The sequence below is a fragment of the Onychostruthus taczanowskii genome, unplaced genomic scaffold (assembly GCF_017590055.1).
Source record: "Onychostruthus taczanowskii isolate IOZ18803 unplaced genomic scaffold, ASM1759005v1 scaffold10, whole genome shotgun sequence".
Classification (NCBI taxonomy): domain Eukaryota; kingdom Metazoa; phylum Chordata; class Aves; order Passeriformes; family Passeridae; genus Onychostruthus; species Onychostruthus taczanowskii.
In genome coordinates, this window is record NW_024496526.1 from 12,618,274 (window position 1) to 12,637,741 (window position 19,468).

At 41.3% G+C, this 19,468-nt stretch overlaps 1 protein-coding gene across 2 annotated transcripts in view; it reads left to right on the forward strand.

The window, feature by feature from the left end:
- SPOPL (speckle type BTB/POZ protein like) overlaps positions 1-7,232 on the forward strand; it is a 33,154-nt gene extending 25,922 nt beyond the window's left edge. For both annotated transcript variants that reach the window (XM_041404631.1, XM_041404640.1), the window contains exons 9-11: positions 727-869; positions 954-1,007; positions 3,033-7,232. In XM_041404631.1, coding sequence (XP_041260565.1) covers positions 727-869; positions 954-1,007; positions 3,033-3,177 — 342 coding nt within the window. In that variant the 3' untranslated portion in view covers positions 3,178-7,232. The remainder of the gene's footprint in view (positions 1-726; positions 870-953; positions 1,008-3,032) is intronic.
- Positions 7,233-19,468: the final 12,236 nt, after the last annotated feature.

The window sequence follows — 19,468 nt, forward strand, 5'->3', positions numbered from 1 at the left end:
TTTTTTACTGTGATTTTTGAGATGGAGGGATTTACAGCAGCTCAGCAATTAAGGGTTTTTTGAATGCTGGCCTTGATTTAGGGCATAATTGATAAATGTAGAGACCATTATAAGGTTGACTATTATAAGGTTGATATATATGATTGTCTGCAATACCAGAAAATAAAAATGAAACCTGTTCAGACTGTGACATCCTTCAAAAAAGAAGTGCAGTTTATTAATGCAAAATATAATATGGGAATGCAGTTTTTTCCCATCACATTTCTTGTAGGCTGTATCAAAGGTATGAGGGCAATTAGGAAATTCAGAGATGGGTTGGGGATAAAGTTAAATTTGTTTTAAACAATGTAGTTGATGAAATTCCATTGTCTCATTTCTTGCCCCTCACTTAGAGATGTGAACCTGTTCAGTGCTGATTTGGCTCCTTGCTCCTCCTCCCTTACCAAGCAGAAGTGAAATGAAAACTTCTGAATGAGTTATTTTTGTTGTTTGATTAAAAACTCTGTCGGCAAGGTCTTTAATTAGTTTTTGCCCAGCCTGATGCCTGTGTTACAGTTGAGAACTGTTCACTGCAGCACATTGTGCTGTGCAGTACCCGTGGGGAAGCAGTTTGATGTTAAACTCGGGGGCCACCAAACCTGCCTGGAAGTGTCTTAAGAACTGTAGAGATGAGGACAGAGGGAATGAGTTTGAGGAATGATTGGTGCAGTTTTTCTCTCTCTCCAGTATGCACTGGAACGGCTGAAGGTGATGTGTGAGGAAGCACTCTGTAGTAACCTCTCGGTAGAAAATGTTGCTGACATTCTTATCCTCGCAGATTTGCACAGCGCTGAGCAGCTAAAAGCACAAGCAATAGACTTTATTAACAGGCAAGTAATACTTGTGAGACTCTAAATATGTTTGTGTTTATGTTTGGTGTACTTTCTCAATATTAGCACACTTCTCCCTTGCAGGTGCAGTGTTCTTAGACAACTTGGGTGTAAAGATGGGAAAAACTGGAATAGCAAGTAAGTTTCCCTGCCCCACGATGTTCTGTACAAACACTGCTAAGTAGACTGCAGATCTTAAGAACTGTTGCTTCATTTCCACACTACTGAGGCCTGTCACTGACTGTAAGTAAAGTAGGATTCAGCAGATGCTACCCCAGTTATGATTGTGACTCCCCCTTTAAATGACAGGGAACGTTAGCTGCTCTCCAGTGTGAGATCCTAACAATAGCTGGTTTTCATTCCCTCTCCCAGGGGCATAGTGCTGTGAGGTGATGGAAGCACCCTTCATAGAGAAAACCATTCTCATGAGTACCCAGGTTTGTGCCTGGAAGAGTGATAACCCCACTGTGGTTTTGCGACTTGCTTGGGTCAGTCTGAGCCTGCAGTATTTCCACAGAAGAGAGGGCAGTTGCTCTCTTTGCCTTTGGGGACGTGTTTGTGCACCTTCCCACATGCCGGCACAAGTGCTCTGGAGGCCACACAACTCGTCAGTCAGGTCCCTCTGACTCTGAGGGCTCCTGCCTACACTGGAAGTAGGTTGAGACTGTGTGGCTCAGGCTCTGGATTGCAGCAGCTCTAGTGAATCACAAAGTGGAAGACAGCCAGCTGCAGAATATCTGGTAGTAGGCTCAAACAGTGTAAGGGCAGTGAAGCACTTATTTCTTACCCTCAGAATCTCCAGAGAACTTAAAGGCTGTGTTGTACCACTTAGTTTAAATTATTGTTTCTCCTTGAAACAGAAAAGGTTTCATAGGCATAATGATTGAGCATGATGTGGAAAAGAAGTGGGTGGTGAAAGGTAAATAGTAGAATACCGGTAAGAGAGATAAGTCAGAATCATAACTATGTAACTACTTAATGTGTTTTTTCTCTAGTGATTTGGAGGTTCCTGAGCTGACTTCTGTCTTGAATGTTTGCTAGTTAACATGCTGGTCATCTTTGCTTCAGCTAAAACATCTACAGTAATTCAGGGAAATAATAGGAGAGGGCCTGGCTTAATTTACTGGCTCTGGACACCAGGGAGTCTGAACTTTAGTATTGTTTCTCAAAGCCCTTACCTTCACTGACTTGCAGCAGCAGATTAAAGGCTTGCATTAGAAATCTGCCAAAGATTAGAGATCATGTGGTGTAGAGGTCAGCTGATAACTTCATGCCTTGATAATGTTCCTGAAACAGCATGAGGGTGCTCACAAATGGCTTGTGAAAATGTAGAGCAATGGGAACTTGGGATTGATGCATATTAGTTCCAAATTACAAATTTATCCTGTGTCATGTGTGACATGCAACCCAGCCAATATAATATTCTTCATGTGCAAAGTGAATTTTTTGCTTTTTTTCTATTATTTCACCAAAAAGTAAATACATACATTGAGTAAATACATAGTTTTTAATCTCCTGGGTGTCAGTGTGATACTTGCTGAAATCTGTTGTTGCTTTTATGTTAGTTAAAAATCAATAGTGGCCATTGAAAGCTATTTTGAATGTGGCCCATCATCTACACTGAAAAAGAGTGAATATTCTCAGTATGAGACTGAGACTGCAGGCTCCCAGTGAAGGGGTCTTGAGCCAACCAGCTAATCTGCCTTCATGGCTCTTTCTAGGAGATGAACTACATCATTTTTGAGGCAGTTTCAGCTGATTCATCTTGTCATCCTTCTCTCTCCCCAAATTGAGCATGCCCTTTTATGTAATGAGATTATTGTGTCTTCCCTTGCTTTTCGTCTCTGCACTAGACCTCATTTTCTTCTAGTTTTCCTCTTCATTGTTTCTCATGAGCAATTTCAAGATGGATATTCTGATGCAGTTCTCTAGCTGAGGTCTGGCTGGTACTGAGTAGAACAGAACAAGTTCCTTTTGTCCTGATTGCATTTCTATACCCAAATTGCAAATTGCTGCTTCTCTCTGTTGGCACCCTCATGGCATCCACAGTCTATCCCACAATATTTGACTGCCCTCCTGCAGCACTTCTGCCTTGCCTGCTCTTCTCCACTGTCCATTTGGTTTGTAAAATGGTGTGACTGTTCTTAATGCTTCTGTTTTCAGCCAAGCAACAGACATAATGGAAACTGCAGGCTGGAAGTCCATGATCCACTCCCACCCTCACTTAGTAGCCGAGGCCTTTCGCGCTCTGGCGTCTGCACAGTGTCCACAGTTTGGCATTCCACGCAAACGGCTAAAACAGTCCTGAAATCTTCCATGAACTCTAGAGAAATTGGACTGACTCCACTCCTCCTTGTCCAGAGGTGTTTTCACAAACCATAACAAGAGTTTTTGTTATCCTTGTCCACAGAATAGAAGCTGAAAAAGCCTATTGTTTGCTTTTCAGATGGATAATTTATGGTTTAATCCTCAGCTTTAAATTAGACTGATTACTCTAATTCACTGAAAGGCCTTAAATTATCTTCAATGACTCTCTAGTCCATATAGTCTAATGTATCTTGATTTTTTTATTATTATTTTTTAACGTGCCTTGTCTTTTTGACTAGGCTCTGCAGGATTGCACTAGCTCCATAATGCAGTAAAGTTGATAACTGAAGATTAATTTTTGAAAGGGATCTTCCATTATTTTCAGAAGAAAAAAGAAAAAGATTATAGTTTGGTCCTGTGTTAACTGGAAGGTTTTGGCTGGCCTCTCATTAAAAGCACTTGAACCAGAGGCACGTTGTGTACCCTAGGCAAGTGCTAAATATAGGGAGAGCCTGTTTGCCTTCAGCAAATGCCCACAGGCTATTTATGGCAATATACTGCTTTGAACATAATTTATTTTTCATTGTGGGGGCAAATATGCAATGGTTTGGCCCAAAAATGTATTTTCATTACAGTTTGTAATGCTTATTGTGTGTGTGTCAAAGCTGTCCCAGCGGTGAAGAGAAACACAGAATAAACCTTTTGCTTGTGTTTCTTTACGGTCCATCATTAGTTTACATTTAATGCAGAACTGAACGAGAGGTAAAAGAGCTCAATGTGAAAAGGAATAGTGTTGTATATGGAATAAATATATCCCAATGTATGGTTGCATAGAAAAGTCAAGGATGCATAGAATGACCAAATGTAAATTGAGGAAATGGGCCAAATGGATTTTGAATATGCACTTTTAATGTGTAACTTTTGTATGTTGTGTGGTACATATATATTTTGCTTTTGATGAATTAATGAGGTACAGGTAATTGTGGCTTAACTTTTTAGATACATTTTAAGATGCCCACAGCCACATGGGATTTAGTTTTGTTAGAAAAGAAAGGCATGTCTTTTTAAGACTCAATTGAAGGTGGCTATTGCGAGCTTTCATATTTAATAACAGAATATTTTCGCTTATTTGAAAAAGGCATGTGAATGGTAAAAACTTTGAGGGGATTTTTCCCATCTTGACGTACATGCACGGCTCCCACAAACACCTGGGGAGGCTGTGCACACATCCAGGAGTATTTCCCTGAAATGTCAGATGGTATCTGCAAGCAGAGACTTGCTCAGTCTTGCATTTCAGTTATTGTACTAGCATTGTGGATGGTATTGAAATTCTGCATAATGTGGATGGTATTGAAATTCTGCATAATGTGAAAAGGATGAAACATTTGTAAACTGCTTGTCATGGGCCAGTTCTTTACTATATGAACCTTAGCTTTAATATCAACATCCTCAGTGTTTGATAGCTTTGTTTACAATTGGGAGGAAAAGTCTGCAGTAGTGCACACTCTAAATGTTCCCTGAGTTATTGCATTGAGTTTACTGTAATAGTGATAATATGCTGTATTTCTTTTTTTGGGGGGAAGATTTGGGTTTTGCTGTGGGGAATGGGAGGAGATCTCACCTAATTTATAAACATCTTTGCGTAAGGGTTTGAGTTTGCCTATTAAAAAAAGTCATGCAGGGAAGAGAGAGGAAGAATTTCAGATTGTTTCTCCATCCTCATTTCACTGAGATTCATCTGACTTGCTCTGAATTAAATTTTTAAAGAATATATAATTTTATACTTTAGCATCTAGTAAACCACTTACAAAGGTAAATTGGAAAAAAAATGCCCAGTCCAATTTTGAAGACTAAAACCTCTGAACATGAATTTTTTTCTTACCCTGTAGCTAAATCTTTATGATGGCTAAAGTGTAAAATCAGAAATTTTAATAATACACAAGGCATCAAATTATATATTTACAGAGATTTATCAATTTTTAAATATTTATCTAAGATAAGGTCTTACAAGCATTCTCCACAACAGGAGATGAAGGTGTTTATTCCAAAATCATGTTTTTGCTGCACTGTGTAACGTGTTGGGACTACAGCTCCTCATCCTCATCACTGTAAAGCTCACAGTGCTCATGTGCAAAGTGACTTGAATATTTAATGCTGTAATGATTGCCCAGGTCAGCCTGTTCTAAAGTAACAACATACAGTAATCAGATGGAAGGCTTAAGGGTTTTTAGAATTTATTTTTTTTCAAGCCTAATAGCACACTTTGTACCAAAAAAATGTCAGACACTGTGCTGTGATACTGTCTGCATCATAGGGTGTCCCCTCCTCGAGCCAGGCAGTGTGTTACACCAACAGGAAAGAGCCCTCTGCTGATCCATCTGTTCAGATTGGACTTATTTATTTATGTTTTCAAGTTCTGACAGATCTTGAGAAAAAGGTAAAGCAGTTGCTGTATTCTTAAGTGAGTGCACTAATTGTTCACCTCTTTAATTACCTACATGCAGTGTTCTCACTGGAATGGGACATTGATAATTACAACCTTCCCCTTTGGATTCTGTAGCTCGGTTTCATTCCCCACATCTCAAGAGCTTGCCCTTAAAGCCTCAGTAGGAAGTGCAGCAGATCAGGAATAATCATTGGTCAGGTTTTTCCAGGCTGAAATCCTGGGGGTTTTTCCTGGTTTTCCCTCCAGGTTAGGAATATGCCGTATGAAGGTGCCATGTTTTGGCTTGCCAACACTACTCTCTCATAGATGTGAACCACCACTTCTGTGCTTTTCTGGGGAGAACCCTGCATGTGTCCCGTGTGTGTGTGCGTGTGTGTGTGTGTGACTGTGTGGTGTTTTTTGTCAAGGGTGACTTTCTAAAAATAAGGACTCAATTTGCTGTTAAAATGCTATTATGTATTATATATATTTTTTTTTTTCCTCCATTCAGACCTCTCCTAAGGAGATGCTTTGGGTGGAAGTTGCTTCAATAAATAATCCTTATTTCCTAGTCCATTTACTGCATGCAGAAGTATGAACACATTGTGCCTTTATAGGAAACTGTTGCAATGAAGGGATGATTTAACAGGGTGCAAGGTCTTTGTAAAATGCATTTTTAAAGGTGAAGAAGAATACTCTTTGGTACACAATTGAAATGGAAAAGTTCAAGTTGCATTTGACCTCTGTTGCATGTTGATTCTTGCTTCCTAAATTCAATTTCACCAAGGTACAAACTACACAAACAAGTGGAATAAGTATTACAGATACAAGTTGAGTAATGGTATCTTTTTGTGAAATTGTGATAATATTTGCTGTTACAAGATAAGTGTATGTCAAAATGTGATAATCCTGGACACAAGGTTACTCTAGTTCTGATGTTTTTCCACACATTGAGTATTTAGTATAAAATTCACCTTTGCACAGGAGATCAGTAGAGGACCTACACGGAGATTGTGTCACTTTTAAATCCTCACGGCAAGGCTTCTCCTTTGGGAGAATAAAAACCACGTGCAGTATTTGAGACTGTGTTTCACAGAAGGCAGTGATTGCAAACGTGAGGTACTGCTACCTGAAATGACAAATTTTGTTGAATTTTACAATTGATCAAAATTCCTAAGCTGAATTGCTTTTTTTTTTTTTTTTTGTAATTGACAAATGGAATGTTACCTGTCCTCTGTCTGTTGTCAGTAGTGTATTTAGTGCAGAGCTTAGCTGCTTAGCTAGACAAGACACTTAGTCTCATATCTTGGCTTCTGCTTACAGTAAATGGACTATGTTTGTAAAGGGAATTACTATTTCAAGTGTTTTGCAAGGAACTTCACTGTATTTGTAACCTGGTTTTTGAAGGCTTAAGATCAATGAGTCCTATTTTAGAAGTTAAACCAGTGAAATGACTTGGACCTGTTTTGGGGTGGAAATGATAAAGAGAATTCAGATATGTAAACAGTCGTATCAAACCATCCAGCCTTTTTTTATCAGCTGATGTTAATGGTGAAATACTTTTTGTACCTTGTTGCTGAAAATATTTTTGCGTTTCAGCACATCAAGTTACAATAAAGTTGTTACTTATACAGAGTGTATCTGTCTTTATTTGTTGTCTGTACCTGCATGTGTTGCCAATGGCTGCCTTTGCTTTGAGGAAGATATTTTACCAGCACTGTCAGTCTAATGTCAAATATGCTGCTGCTCTTGAGGAAACCTCTCCTGGGGAGGATCATCTTGCAGCTTTGCTCTGATCTCCATTAACTTGGTTATTTTTCTGTTTTGACACTTTAAAGCTCTGGACAGCTTAACTTGCCCACCTGGGAAGTGTCTCCCTTAGCACAGGCTCTGCCAGGACTGGTGGGAAGATGGGATTGGTGGGTTTGAAATCTGCTTTTGTCTTCCACCCACCATCAAAAACCATCATCCTTTGTCCTGCCAAAGGGCAGGCTGCTGATGAGCCCATCCAGCAGGAATGCTGTTGGCATTTGTTACAGGAGGAGTGGTGTGTAAGGGGTTTCATATGGTTATAAATATTTGCAGTGATACGTGGCTTTGGACATGCTGAACTCCTGATGGTGAAGTCGAGGTAAGTTATTTTTTAAAAAGTGTGTGTCTGGGTAAGGTACATGCAAAATTCTCCAGGTGTGCTTAAAACATGCATCCCTTAACTGACTCCACAGTGATCCAGTCCAGTGTTCCTCGTGGGGTTTGTATCAATAATGGCATAACTGACACCCCCACAGAGAGTTCAGTAACCTCTGAGGAGAACAGGACTGCTTACCTCTGAGTGGTGTCAGAATTATTTATGCAATCCAAATGTCTGACCTCAGCTTCAAATTCCAGATAAAGAATATTAAACTTCATTATTTCTTTGTTTAGAAGGCTATATTTTTATCCTTTCTGAAGATGGTTTTCCTCCCTGCTGTTAATCTTGTCATCATAAAAATTTTGTTATTCAGCAAAGTTGATTAAATGAGCACTGATTTTAAAAACCACCTGGTTTTTTTTTGTTTTTTTTTTTCCTATGGCAAATTCCAGGTTTTTGTGTGGAAACTGAGCACGTGAAGAAAGCTTTTTCTCCTTTTACTTGAATATTGAAATTATTTTACAGTGTTGGTCCAGTCCTATGTATGTCCTCTTTCTTTAAAAGGGGGAAGCTCAAATATTGATTCTCAGTTGGTGATGGAGGCTGATAGGGTAAAAACCACCTCTTGCTGTACAGAATTGCCTGGCCTGCCCTGTGCTGAAGGGATGGTTTGATGTTGAAGTATTTGAGTGCAGCCTGAGCAGTCAGGTGAGAAATTAAAGGTGATTACAGTGAGTCTTTGTGCCACTACTCCAAACTTCATAGTATTAATGATTTTCTATGTTTTAGATGGCTTCAGGTACAATTACTATTCAAGGTAGAATGTTACCCATTCCACTACAAATTGTTCTTGCCATGTTTATTAAGTAAATTAGATTAAAGATGCAGCTGCTTCCATTACACACAAATAACTTTGCACTTAACATTGTGATAGTGTGCTAACAAAGGAAATGCTATTAATTGCCACTCAAAATTAGTCTTGAACAGATTATTTTTCTGCAAACGTCTTGGCAATTTTCCACTACAAGAACTTGTTTCTTGTTGTCAGTTTTGAAGATTCCTTCTTTGTACTCTCAGAGAAAGTTGGAAAAAATACAAGGAGTCGAGTGAAGCATTTCAGATGTGAGATGCAAAGGATTTGCTTTTTCCATTACAAGCACTGCACCAAGAGAAAAAACCCATCCCAGGCTCAGCTGAGAGAATTCTTCAGTGCTTTGGAATGGCATTCCAGAGGGTGTCAATAAGTTATATTTTAACAGCATGTGAAGTTGGTGTTCCAAGAGTAAAATTGGGCTTCTTGTGAGTCAAGTATAAAGAACAGAAAGAAGCTTGTGATTTTTGAGACTCAGGAAGAAAAAACAACTTTGCAGAGTTTGCATGGCCTTGGCTTACAGAGAAAGTACCAGCAGTGTTTTGAGCTCTTGGTTCAAGTGTTCTGAAGGAGCAATACCTGGTGATCATCATCCTGTCAGGCAGGGAGCAGGGCTCTCTTTGAAAATGTTTCCTGACACCAACACTTTTGTCTTGCGTTCTCAGCAGAGTTTGGAGCATGACAGTATTTTCGTGCAGGTACTGTGTTTCAATCAAGGCTAGGTGTATAATGAGTGGAAATCTCTGCTTTGCCCAACTTATGCATGTTTCATGCGTTGGCAGTGATAGTCATGCAGAAAATAAATTACACCATGTCAGACTTGGTGCTGCTGATCAGAATGGAGACAACTGGTGCTGCATTTTAAGCAGTCACAGTTTTTGACTTCCCACGTTTCTCCCTGCACAGTTGACTGAGCCATTTCAGTTAAAGAAGGTAAATTTTGAAGTGTATGCAAAAAACATTTTAATAGGATGAAATCTTAAAGCATAGAAGCTCTAGCTCCAGTCTGACCTCTTTTAACCTTAATTGCTTTTAAACTATTTATATTTTCCATTTTTAAGTTGGCAACTTTTCGGTAAGCTTTGAAATTAATTTTATGTATTACGTGCACAATTTGCTAACCCAGCTGTGTTTATTGAGTCTTGAAACTTTAAAAAAAAACCCACCTACTTGCTACTGAAGTGTACAACTAAAATGTTTGCCTCCAGCAAAGACTTAATCTGGTACTTGTGCCGTGCCAGATTAGGAGCTGTGGTGGTCTTTGTAAAGCCCACACCACATGTTTTAAAATGGGGAATAAAAATGTCAATTAAATGGTGCATTTTGTCACTGTCACCTCTTGCAGATGGGCTGCCCTTGTCAGACACACACGTGAGGGAGTTCTTGCACTACCAAGGCCTCATTCCTCCCTCACAGCAGGACTGGGGGTTATTGTGCTGGATCAAGGGTTTGTACCAACTCAACTCAAATTATTGCAGGACCACAAATAGAGGGACATCAAATATTTGCATATTTATTGGCTGTTCTGGTCAAGATGAATTTGAGGTGTGGGTGTGGGGCAGGGTGGATATTTTTTGAATGCAGCTTTTTCTTCAAATGCCGTGCTGTTCATCTCTTGTGGGTTTTTTGAATGTGTACTGGCACCTCTTAAATAATGCAAATAAATACAAAATACCTAGTGAACCTGCAAATGCTTTATAGTGAAATTTGAGCAAGTTCAATTTTGCTGATTTAAAGAAATGGAGATGCAAATTTCCTTGTGAAAGTGCCTTCTAGCAGAAAATGTCAGATGTGGTTAATCTCAGAACAAACTATAAAAGGGGTTAAATTGTGTACTAGATTAGGAAAATACTCAGTATTTTACCAGTAGTGCTAGAATAGCAGGCATCTACTTCTGACAAGCTGACAGACCAGAGAATTGAAACTTAATGAATCTTAATGCTTTCTGTCATGTACTTCAATTTTCTCAAATTATTTCTCCAATTAGTTCTAGTCTTTGTGAAGGAATGATTAATGATAATTAATACATTCCTATAATTTGCATATTCAATCTCCAGTGTTTCTAAAAAAATACAGATTTGTGTATGTGAGTGAGGCTGGTTTGTCTGTTATTTTTTTGGTGTGCTGGGGTTTTTCAGATTTTCAGCTTCGTATTTCCAGTTGAGCAGGGAGAATAAGATGGATGCATTAGGGAGTTTAATATGGTCTCTCCAAATAAATAATTTGGACATAACCCAAGGCTTCGATCTTTCCTGTAAACATATTTTCTCTTTAGTGGATAGGTGGGGAATGTCGGGGTACAAAGTTATTGTCAGGAGCTCAGCTCATCCTGCATCAGCTTTGGGAAACATTTACAGCTGCAATTTGGAAAAACTGGGTAAATCCTGGAGGGCATCTCCTCTTCAGAGATTGCTTTTGGTTTATTTTATTTTATTTTATTTTTAGAGTCTCTATATGCCTCCTTTATGTTGTCGTTAATTTTGTTTTACCCTTGACATGCACACATGGAGGGGTTTATCCCAATAAATAATCATGTGAATTTTGTGTTTGAAATCAGTACCATGAGATTTTGAAAGTCTCTGGTTTTTTGTCTGCACAGGAGCTCTGGCTTTCCATGCTGCTCTGCAGATATCCAACATTTGACTCATTAAAACAAACCCAAAATCTGCCCCAGCTCTGGGAGCCTGCAAGAGTGGCAGGGCCTGTATGTCTGAAGTCAGCATCTCTTTGGGTAGCTCTAGAGGTCCTTTTTCTTTAGATACACTTCATCAAAGAAATGGAGTGTTGGCAGTTTCAGCTACTTTTAAAATCAATAAATACTTCATTCTAGTTGTTTTGCCACCCAGTTAAATATGTGGCATTTACTGGGGCAGTGTGCCCCAGTTAGATTCACCTCTGAATATTCTGTACAAATCATAATTAAAGTACTTAAGCAGAGTATAAAAACAGGCTTTATGGAAGAATTATCCTGAAAAAAAATAATGTAGGTGTTCAGAATGTGTTGATTTGGTAACCAAGGTACACACGCAGCAGGAGGCTGCAGTTTTTCAATAAGGTATTGGAATATTCTGGGCAGTTAGAAGCAGAGGTAAAAAAGTGCAGGTATTTTATCACTTTAGAGGAGAAAGGTTTAAAGGACCAGGTTTGGGGTTTTTAAAAAATAATCAGCTGTTGAGGGTGCTCCATGTGGTATAAAACTAAGCATTTTGAAGTTGGGCCAATTTTATGTAATAAATACTCAGAGTTACACTCTTGGTCGTAGTCATACTACAAACAGTTGTTGTATTTACTTTGTCAGTGCTGTCAAAAGAATCCACAATCTTGTTGCTTGTTTGCAGAGAGCAAACTAAACATTTGTTCCTGAATCCCCTGGATAAAAATATGTAGGGGAAGGTGCTGTTGCGCCGAGATTGCTTTTAGCAATAAACCTGGTTTGTGTTTTTGCATGAATTACAAAGATGGAAAGAAGTTTTTCCTGGTGTGAGTATTTTTCTTCATTCTTTTGAAGCAAGAATGGAACCTTGGGCTGGCTCAGCAATGTTCAATGCCACTGGGACAGCAACAGGAATAAAAATAAGCTTTATCTAGGTGTATGTAGATATTCTCACCACAGAACCATCAATAGTGCTGCCATAGTTCTGTAATCTTTCCCTGCTTCTTGCAGGGCTGAACTTGGTGAGAATTGGCTTCTATTCCTGCAGCTGGCCAGGGAAATGTTAACCAGCAGGCAGGGAAAGGCTGGCCACTGCTCACCTGCCCACAGCCATCCTCGTGTGTGGGGTTGTGAAAAGCTCTTTATTGAGCAAGTTTGGCTTAGGTAGTGAGGCTGGGGGTGAATGAAGGACCAGTGCCCACCCCAGTGCCCTCCCCAGGGCAGGGGGAGCAGCTGAGCAGCCAGAGGAACAACAGGGCACTTGCACTTTGCTTACGCTGTGGTTGTTTTCTTTTACATCATCAACAGAAGATTCACCAAATAATGGATAAGCAGAGTGTTTTTATTTCCAGTGGATTTGGGCTGGGAGGACGTGGTGTCCCTCTCACATGGTAGGCCAAGTGTTCTTTCCCATTTGCACCTTAATTAATTAATTAATTTTGTCTCCCTCACCTGGCTGTTGGGAGTGGGTGAAGGGCAGTGACAGTAAGGGAGAGATTCTGGCTCAGTGACCTGTTCCTGAGTGGGTGGGCAGGGCTCCTCTCACTGCTCTTGGGAAGAGCTGCAGAAATAATTTGGAAGGGAAGAGAATCTTTCCTTGGTCCTTGCTCCCAGAGCTGTGTGCTGACATCACGTGTGTCCTTCTGCAGCCTGGAAAAGGGATTTGACCAAAGACACGTGGAAGAGCCTGGTGTGATGATGGCACAGCTTGTTTTCTGAAAATGTTGGTTTAGCAGAATATTGCCCTTACTGCAGAAATACCTGAGCCAAATGCACGTGTACACTGTGAGCTTTAATGTGCTTTTGTGTCCTGCAGTAGATTAAAATGTCAGTCATATTCTCCTTATTTCACAGTCCCCTTGAATCCCCGGGGAAGGTGCACGTGTCTTCTGTTACTTATGCCCCACCAATAAAACAACCCTCTAGGAGGAAATCTGTGCAGGCCATACAGCAAGATGTCAAATTAATTGCACCGAAATAATGAGTTAGCACCAAATGCTAATTAAATATTGATGGAAGTCATGCTTTCAATTATCTTCATTATGGCACAATGTTTTATGTAGACATGAAGTGCTGGGAATGTGGGCATGTATTATCATTAATCTTGTCATACAGAAATATTAGTAATTTCTCAAAAATCCACTGTAAATATGCTGGAGGTCCATGTTTAGTATCTTTTTGACCGAGTAAAGTTTTTTGTGGTTTTTTTTTTAATCATTTTTCTTTTGAAGGAGCAGGGCTGGAAGGGCCAGGAGATGGGGCTGAGACAGAGGGGGGCTGTGACCCAGGGTGTTCTGCTCTGGGACAATGGGATGGGCAAGAGCCACTCCCCTTCCCGTGTGCAATAGCACTGGGATAAAGGCCTTTAAGTGTAAGAAATTAGAGGATTTTTTAAAGAGAAGGACTTTATTAGTCAAAAACAAAAGTCCAGGGTTATCTAGACTAGAGGCTAATTAAATGGTGAGTCCCAGGAAGAGTCCTATCCAAATCCAGTTTTATATGCAGTTGCCTTTGTGGAGGATGGACAGAATTTACCACGTAATTCACAGATTAAACAGGTACTAACTATAGTGTGCAGTCTTGTTGCTCTCAAGTCCCTTTGAGCTCTCCTAGAAAAAGAAAAAAAGTTAATTCCAAGACCTCTAAAGTCTTCCTGGAAAATGCTCTTTTAGGAATTCATTTTATTTTAAATGGAATTTCTTTTTCATCAATCAATAGAAGGCATAAACTGAGGTGAAAAATAATCCTTCCTGCAGACTTTGAGGAAGGGAAAAGTTGTACAGGACTGCCTTGGTGGCCCTTCTTTTCCAAGCTGGACTGGAAAAAAGATCCTCCTGCCACGTCTGTGTGAAGAAATAGTAAATTTGTGCTAGTTTGCAGAAAAAAATGAGTTAAAATGCTGCTCTTGTGCCTCTTGGCCATAATTGGTGACTTTTGCAGCAGGTGAGTGTGAAGGCTGCTCACGGCAGTGACTGCATGATGAACCAGTGTGTCTGTGTCTCCATGGGCAAAAAAAATTCCTGTCCCAGGAGTGTGAACGTTCTTTGTCACTTCTGAGAGCACGGAAAGGTTCAGAGTGGAGGCAGGTGGGTGACCATAATTAGGGAGGAGGGTGTGAAGATTTCATTGCAGTGGGTGCAGCCTTAGTGCCATTGTCTAAGTGTAAATTGTTCCTAAAGGATAACCCGGAGATTATTCATCCCGAATCTCCGTGAGTCCAGGGAGAGGCATTTTCAAATTACCCGTGGTGAAGTGTGGCAGAGCAAAAGGAGCACTTGAGCTGAAGCACAGCTAATGCCCAGCAGAGCAGAACTGCACAGCAGCTGCTGAGGAGGTAATTCTGTGCTCATAATGAGCCCAACTTCTCTCAAAAACTATCACTTTGCAAGTATCCCTCATCTGAAGTACAGAGCTTCCCCAGACCATCAGAATAGAATCTCTCCACATCCTGAGCATGTGAAATTAATGACTGAATATTATGCTGAGAGCCATTTAATAAAAAACACTTTCATTAATAATGCAGTTGGAGAGTGTATGTGTGTTATGTAATTAAAGATAGTACATCAGTAAGTGATACTATGCAAAACCAATTCAAAAAATTCAAATGAGTTGGTGTAGCATAAGGAACTTAATTCAAGAGGGAATAAAGTCAGTGTGAAATAAGCTCAGAGTTTTTTCCTGGAAGCTGCAATTAATCTGCTTCTGGCAACACAATTCAATACTCATATTTTAAATAAGGGGCTGTGCTTGTTTTAAAGATAACTGGGGTGGTGAATCAAAATAGATTTCTCTCTCCCCTCTTTTTGCCAGATAGAAGTATCTCCTAATGTCTGGACACTGCTGAGCCTGGCTGACCTGGAGGATGTGGGAGCCTTGCACACCATTCATCTGTGCTGCTGTTTTTGCTTGGAGCAGTCAGGTTGTGCTCGGCTGTGACAGAAGACTGTAGGTCTGGTATTTGTAGTGTTTTTACTTTAAAACCAAGTGCTGGAAGTGGAAAAGAGAGGTTATTCCTCGGGGCAGATCAATCTTCCTGTGTGGCATTGCCTTCAAGCAGCTGGGTGAGCAGGCTTGTGTTGTTTTCCCCTGGTGCTTCGGCTAATCCAAATCTTCCCCGATTGAAGTCAGAAACGCCTCAGTTAAATATATCTGACATGAGAAGTGGATTGGAATTAAGTAGCTCTAAATACTATTTAATAAATAGGCTTGCTTATCATCTTCAATATGGCAACTTGAAATAGTTTTTAATCCTTTAGTTTACCTGCTCGGAAATCTGTGTTAAATATTCTGTGCTCCCAGGTTAGCAGTGCTCAGCATCACCTGCTTCAGACACTCTTCCAGCACCTCTTCTTTTAAGGACTACTGCTGGCTTAGAAGGGACTGACAGCTCCTCTCAGAGCAGTTTCCTGCTAAGCCAGAACGTGTTCTCCTGTCCAAGTTAAATTAACTTGATGTCTTTTGAAAACCTGAACTGAGGTTTTTGTTCTTTTTTTTTTTGTCATTCTCTAGAACAGCTCAGTGTGAGTTCCATTTCATCAGGGGCTTTTGAGACGTGGGCAGGAGTGTAAGTGCTTTCCATCCATCTAAAACCTCATACCTGGGATGTTTCTCTCGTGGCTGTTTAGGTGTTTATCAGGTCAATCATGGAATGCTTAACTTGGAAGGAACCTTCAAGACGCTCTTGTTCCACCCCTGCCATGGGCAGGGACACCTTCCTTAGACCAGGTTGCTCCAGGCAGGATCTCCAGCACAAAAGATGCCAAGTCTTGTTTTCTGGGAAGCAACGCTGACTAGAAGTTCAAAGCAAACACCTTGATAGCTTTAGGTGGGGATGGAGTTTTTGGCCATTTTTAACTTCAGGGCTAATTCAAATAACCTCCAAGTCTCATGTTTCACTATTCTCTTTCCTGCCAATTTGGAACCAATTATAATGTATCACCTTTCAGGAAGATCACCAGCTTATTTGGAGCTGTTAAGATAAGGTAGCCGAGGCTTAATTGGCTTGTAATGATGAAAGAGCCACGCACTGTCTGGGAATGAGGCAAGAGAACAAGGAAATGGGATTTGCATCCGAGGGGGCTGAAATGTAGGGCTGCCAAGGGCAAGTGAGCAGGGTGAGGACTGAATGCTGGTCGGGGATCAGGCTGCCAAAAAAGCTGCCTTGTTTTCCCAGGATGGTGACATGAGAGGCAAGGGGAGCACTGGGCTGTCTGGGAAGGTGCTCCAGGGGCAGCTGTTGCACAGGGGCTCCTCTGTCGTGGCTGTGCTCGACTCCTGCTGGTCCCTTGTGAAGGCTGCCCTGGAACGGAGACTAGGCAGAGCTAGGAGAATAAAGTAGGGGTTTAATAGGAGGCCTCAATGGATCCACCTGGGGCAGCACAAGAGCCCAGCCAGGGCTGCACCCAAGGTGAACCAAAATGGGCACAAAATGGACGATCAGTCACAGGGTCTGTCACTTTTACAAAGTTTTGCTCCATTTGCATATTGGAGTTAATTGTCCAGTTACAGCTTTAGCCCATGAAGTCCCATCCTTCTTGTTTTTCTCTCTTCAGTCCACGTTTTTTATACTCTTGGGCCTGATATCTGGGCCATTTGTCTTTGGTCCCCAGCTGGAGAAGAAATTGCTTTGTCTCCCTACTCTGTGAAGAGAGCTCACCATCCCCTAATATGAAGCTCAGACCCACACACTAAAGCAGCACAGAATCTGAAAAATATAAAAGCTGAAACCTGAGGCAGCAGTGCCATCAGGCTGCATCCTGTGCTGCCCCTGCCCTGCTCCCATGGCCCAGCTCTGGGTGGCAGTTCCAAGTCTGGCCTCCAGACAAGCCAGAAGAGACCCTGGTGTTCCCATGTATCAGCTCTGAGCTTCCCACTTCACTCCTTTGCTGGGAGCTGGGAAAGGCAGTTGAGCTTTTGACATGCACAGGGGAATGCTCATCACCTCTGGGCCCTCAGTACTGCTCAGCTCCCCGTGTCTGGCTGAGGAGCCACAGCACATTCCGAGTGGGAAGCGAGCCAGGAGGATCTCTGAGTCCAGCTCCTGAGTGCATGGCCCATGGTGGGGTCCAACCCTTGGCCTTGGTGTGATCAGCACCTGCTCTGGCCAGCTGATCCATAAAATGAAGAAAATACATTTAAAAAGTCCCTGAAGCAGCAGAGTTTTCTCCCCTCTGTTCTGGCTTGAGGACAAAAGCAGAGAGCAGTGCAAGAGACTGGCCTGGCTGGCTGTTCAATTCCTGTTGAATAGGAAGGTGCTGATATTTCTTTTGGAGTCCATTTTAGAGTCTCACCACTGTTTATGCAGGTAGGATTTTTTCTTCTCCAGCTAAACTGTTTTCCCATGACTGTGATTGCTTTTTAATTGGGCTGCAGCTGGTGCTGGATTTGTGCTGAGTTGGAGACTGAATTACATCTTTGGAAATAGCATTTTTTTGTGATTTTTTTTTTTGTTTCCCTTTCAAAATTCAGGATGGCTGGGTTCTTGCTTGAGGGTACCAACAGCTCTGGCCTTGCTTCTGGCTGACAGCCCCCAGTATTTGGGGCTGCAGAGCTGTGCCATGGAGCTGGTGGCAGAAGCCTTGGCCGTGTCCTGTGGACTCTGCTCAGTTCCCATCACTCCTGGCTGCAGATCTGAACAGGTTTTGCAGCCCCAAGCTCAACAACCCTCAGGGGAGGCATGGTTTGACACCAAGTAGAATATTTCATGATAATTCAGCTCCTCTTCTGTAAACCCACTTGATTTGTTAGCTCCAAAACAAAGGATGCTGCTCCTGATGGACACGTGCAGGAGGTGCTCACGAGGGAGAGGTGGGAATGGCAAAGTCTGGTTTTTCAAACTAGACACCCTACAGCTAAAAATCTACTAGATTGATGTGTGTTTCATTGAGCTACTTAGTGTAGAGCAGCTTGTTATTGTCTCTTCAACTGCGCAAATTTGAATAGAGACGGTGCTAATGACGAATCATTATTATACTATAAATAAAACATTATCCAGATTATGCTGGTCAACAGAGCATAAAACAAATAGCAAATTCTAATATCCTTGAATTACAATTTAAAAAGAAAAGCAGCACAGGATGCTGATCTGCACGGAACACCCTCGCTTGGTTGCTGTGAGAGTTTTTCCAGTCGTATCAGGATCATCCAGGGCTTTGCTCATTTGCAAATTCACCCTAAAAAGCAAATGTGCAACCCCAGGCAGGCCGTGGCACGCAGGGCTCAGCTCTCTGCCCTGCTGGCCCCTTGTGAGGGGCTGGCACTGCCTCGTGGTCCCCACGGCACCAGGAGCTGACGGTGAGGCCGAAGAACTCGCAGCAGGATGTGGCCGCTGTGAGGGCTGCAGGGAAATCAGAAATCTGGAGGTCCAGAGGACAAAATTCTTCAGGGGGAAGGCAAGAAAAGCCCCGAGTTGTTACTCTCTTCTTTAAGTTGGAATGATTAAAAAAACGTGGATGTGCATGGTTCCTGCAGCTCTGCACGGAGTGCTGGCTAAAGAAAAAAGGTGAGGCTTTATATGTTTGACAGGAATGAGCTTTTTATTGGAAATTTTTAATGTTCTTCCCATTGGGTGGGGAGAACAATAGGTAAGGTATTTACCAATAAGTTTACATGTGTACTCCCCAGGGAAGTGGTCACAGCCCCAAACCTGCCAGAGTTCAGGAACCACTTCAGGCACAAGGTGGGATTTTTGGGGTGTCCTGTGCAGGGCCAGGAGCTGGACTCAATGATTCCTGTGGAACCCTTCCACCTCAGGATATTCCATGATTCTCTGATATTTTTACTGATATAAATGTGTACAAAACTGTCCTGTGGAGATCTGGATTACAGAAAGGCTGTATAAAGTTGCTGCAATCATAAATTGTGATTGCCCATTCAAGACTCTTTTTAAAAATCATATTTAATCATTCAAGTTTTTGTTTCAAAATCCTTTGAATAAGAGCTATAGTAGCAACAATTTGACACTTGTCTGAAACAGTCACCTGCTACTCAGGAAAATGCACAGCCTGTTCTGTGTGAAATGAAATCACATTTAGTTTTGTTTACATGGGCAGCATGACATCTGACCTAATCAAGCCTGTCATCATTGCGTTGCATTTTGCTTACCCTGCTGGGTGTAAATAATTTCTTCTTAAGCAGATTTTGACTGCAATAAGAATGTAACTGCTCTTTTTTTTTATGTTTTCAAAATCAAAAAAGGATCAAAAAAATCAAC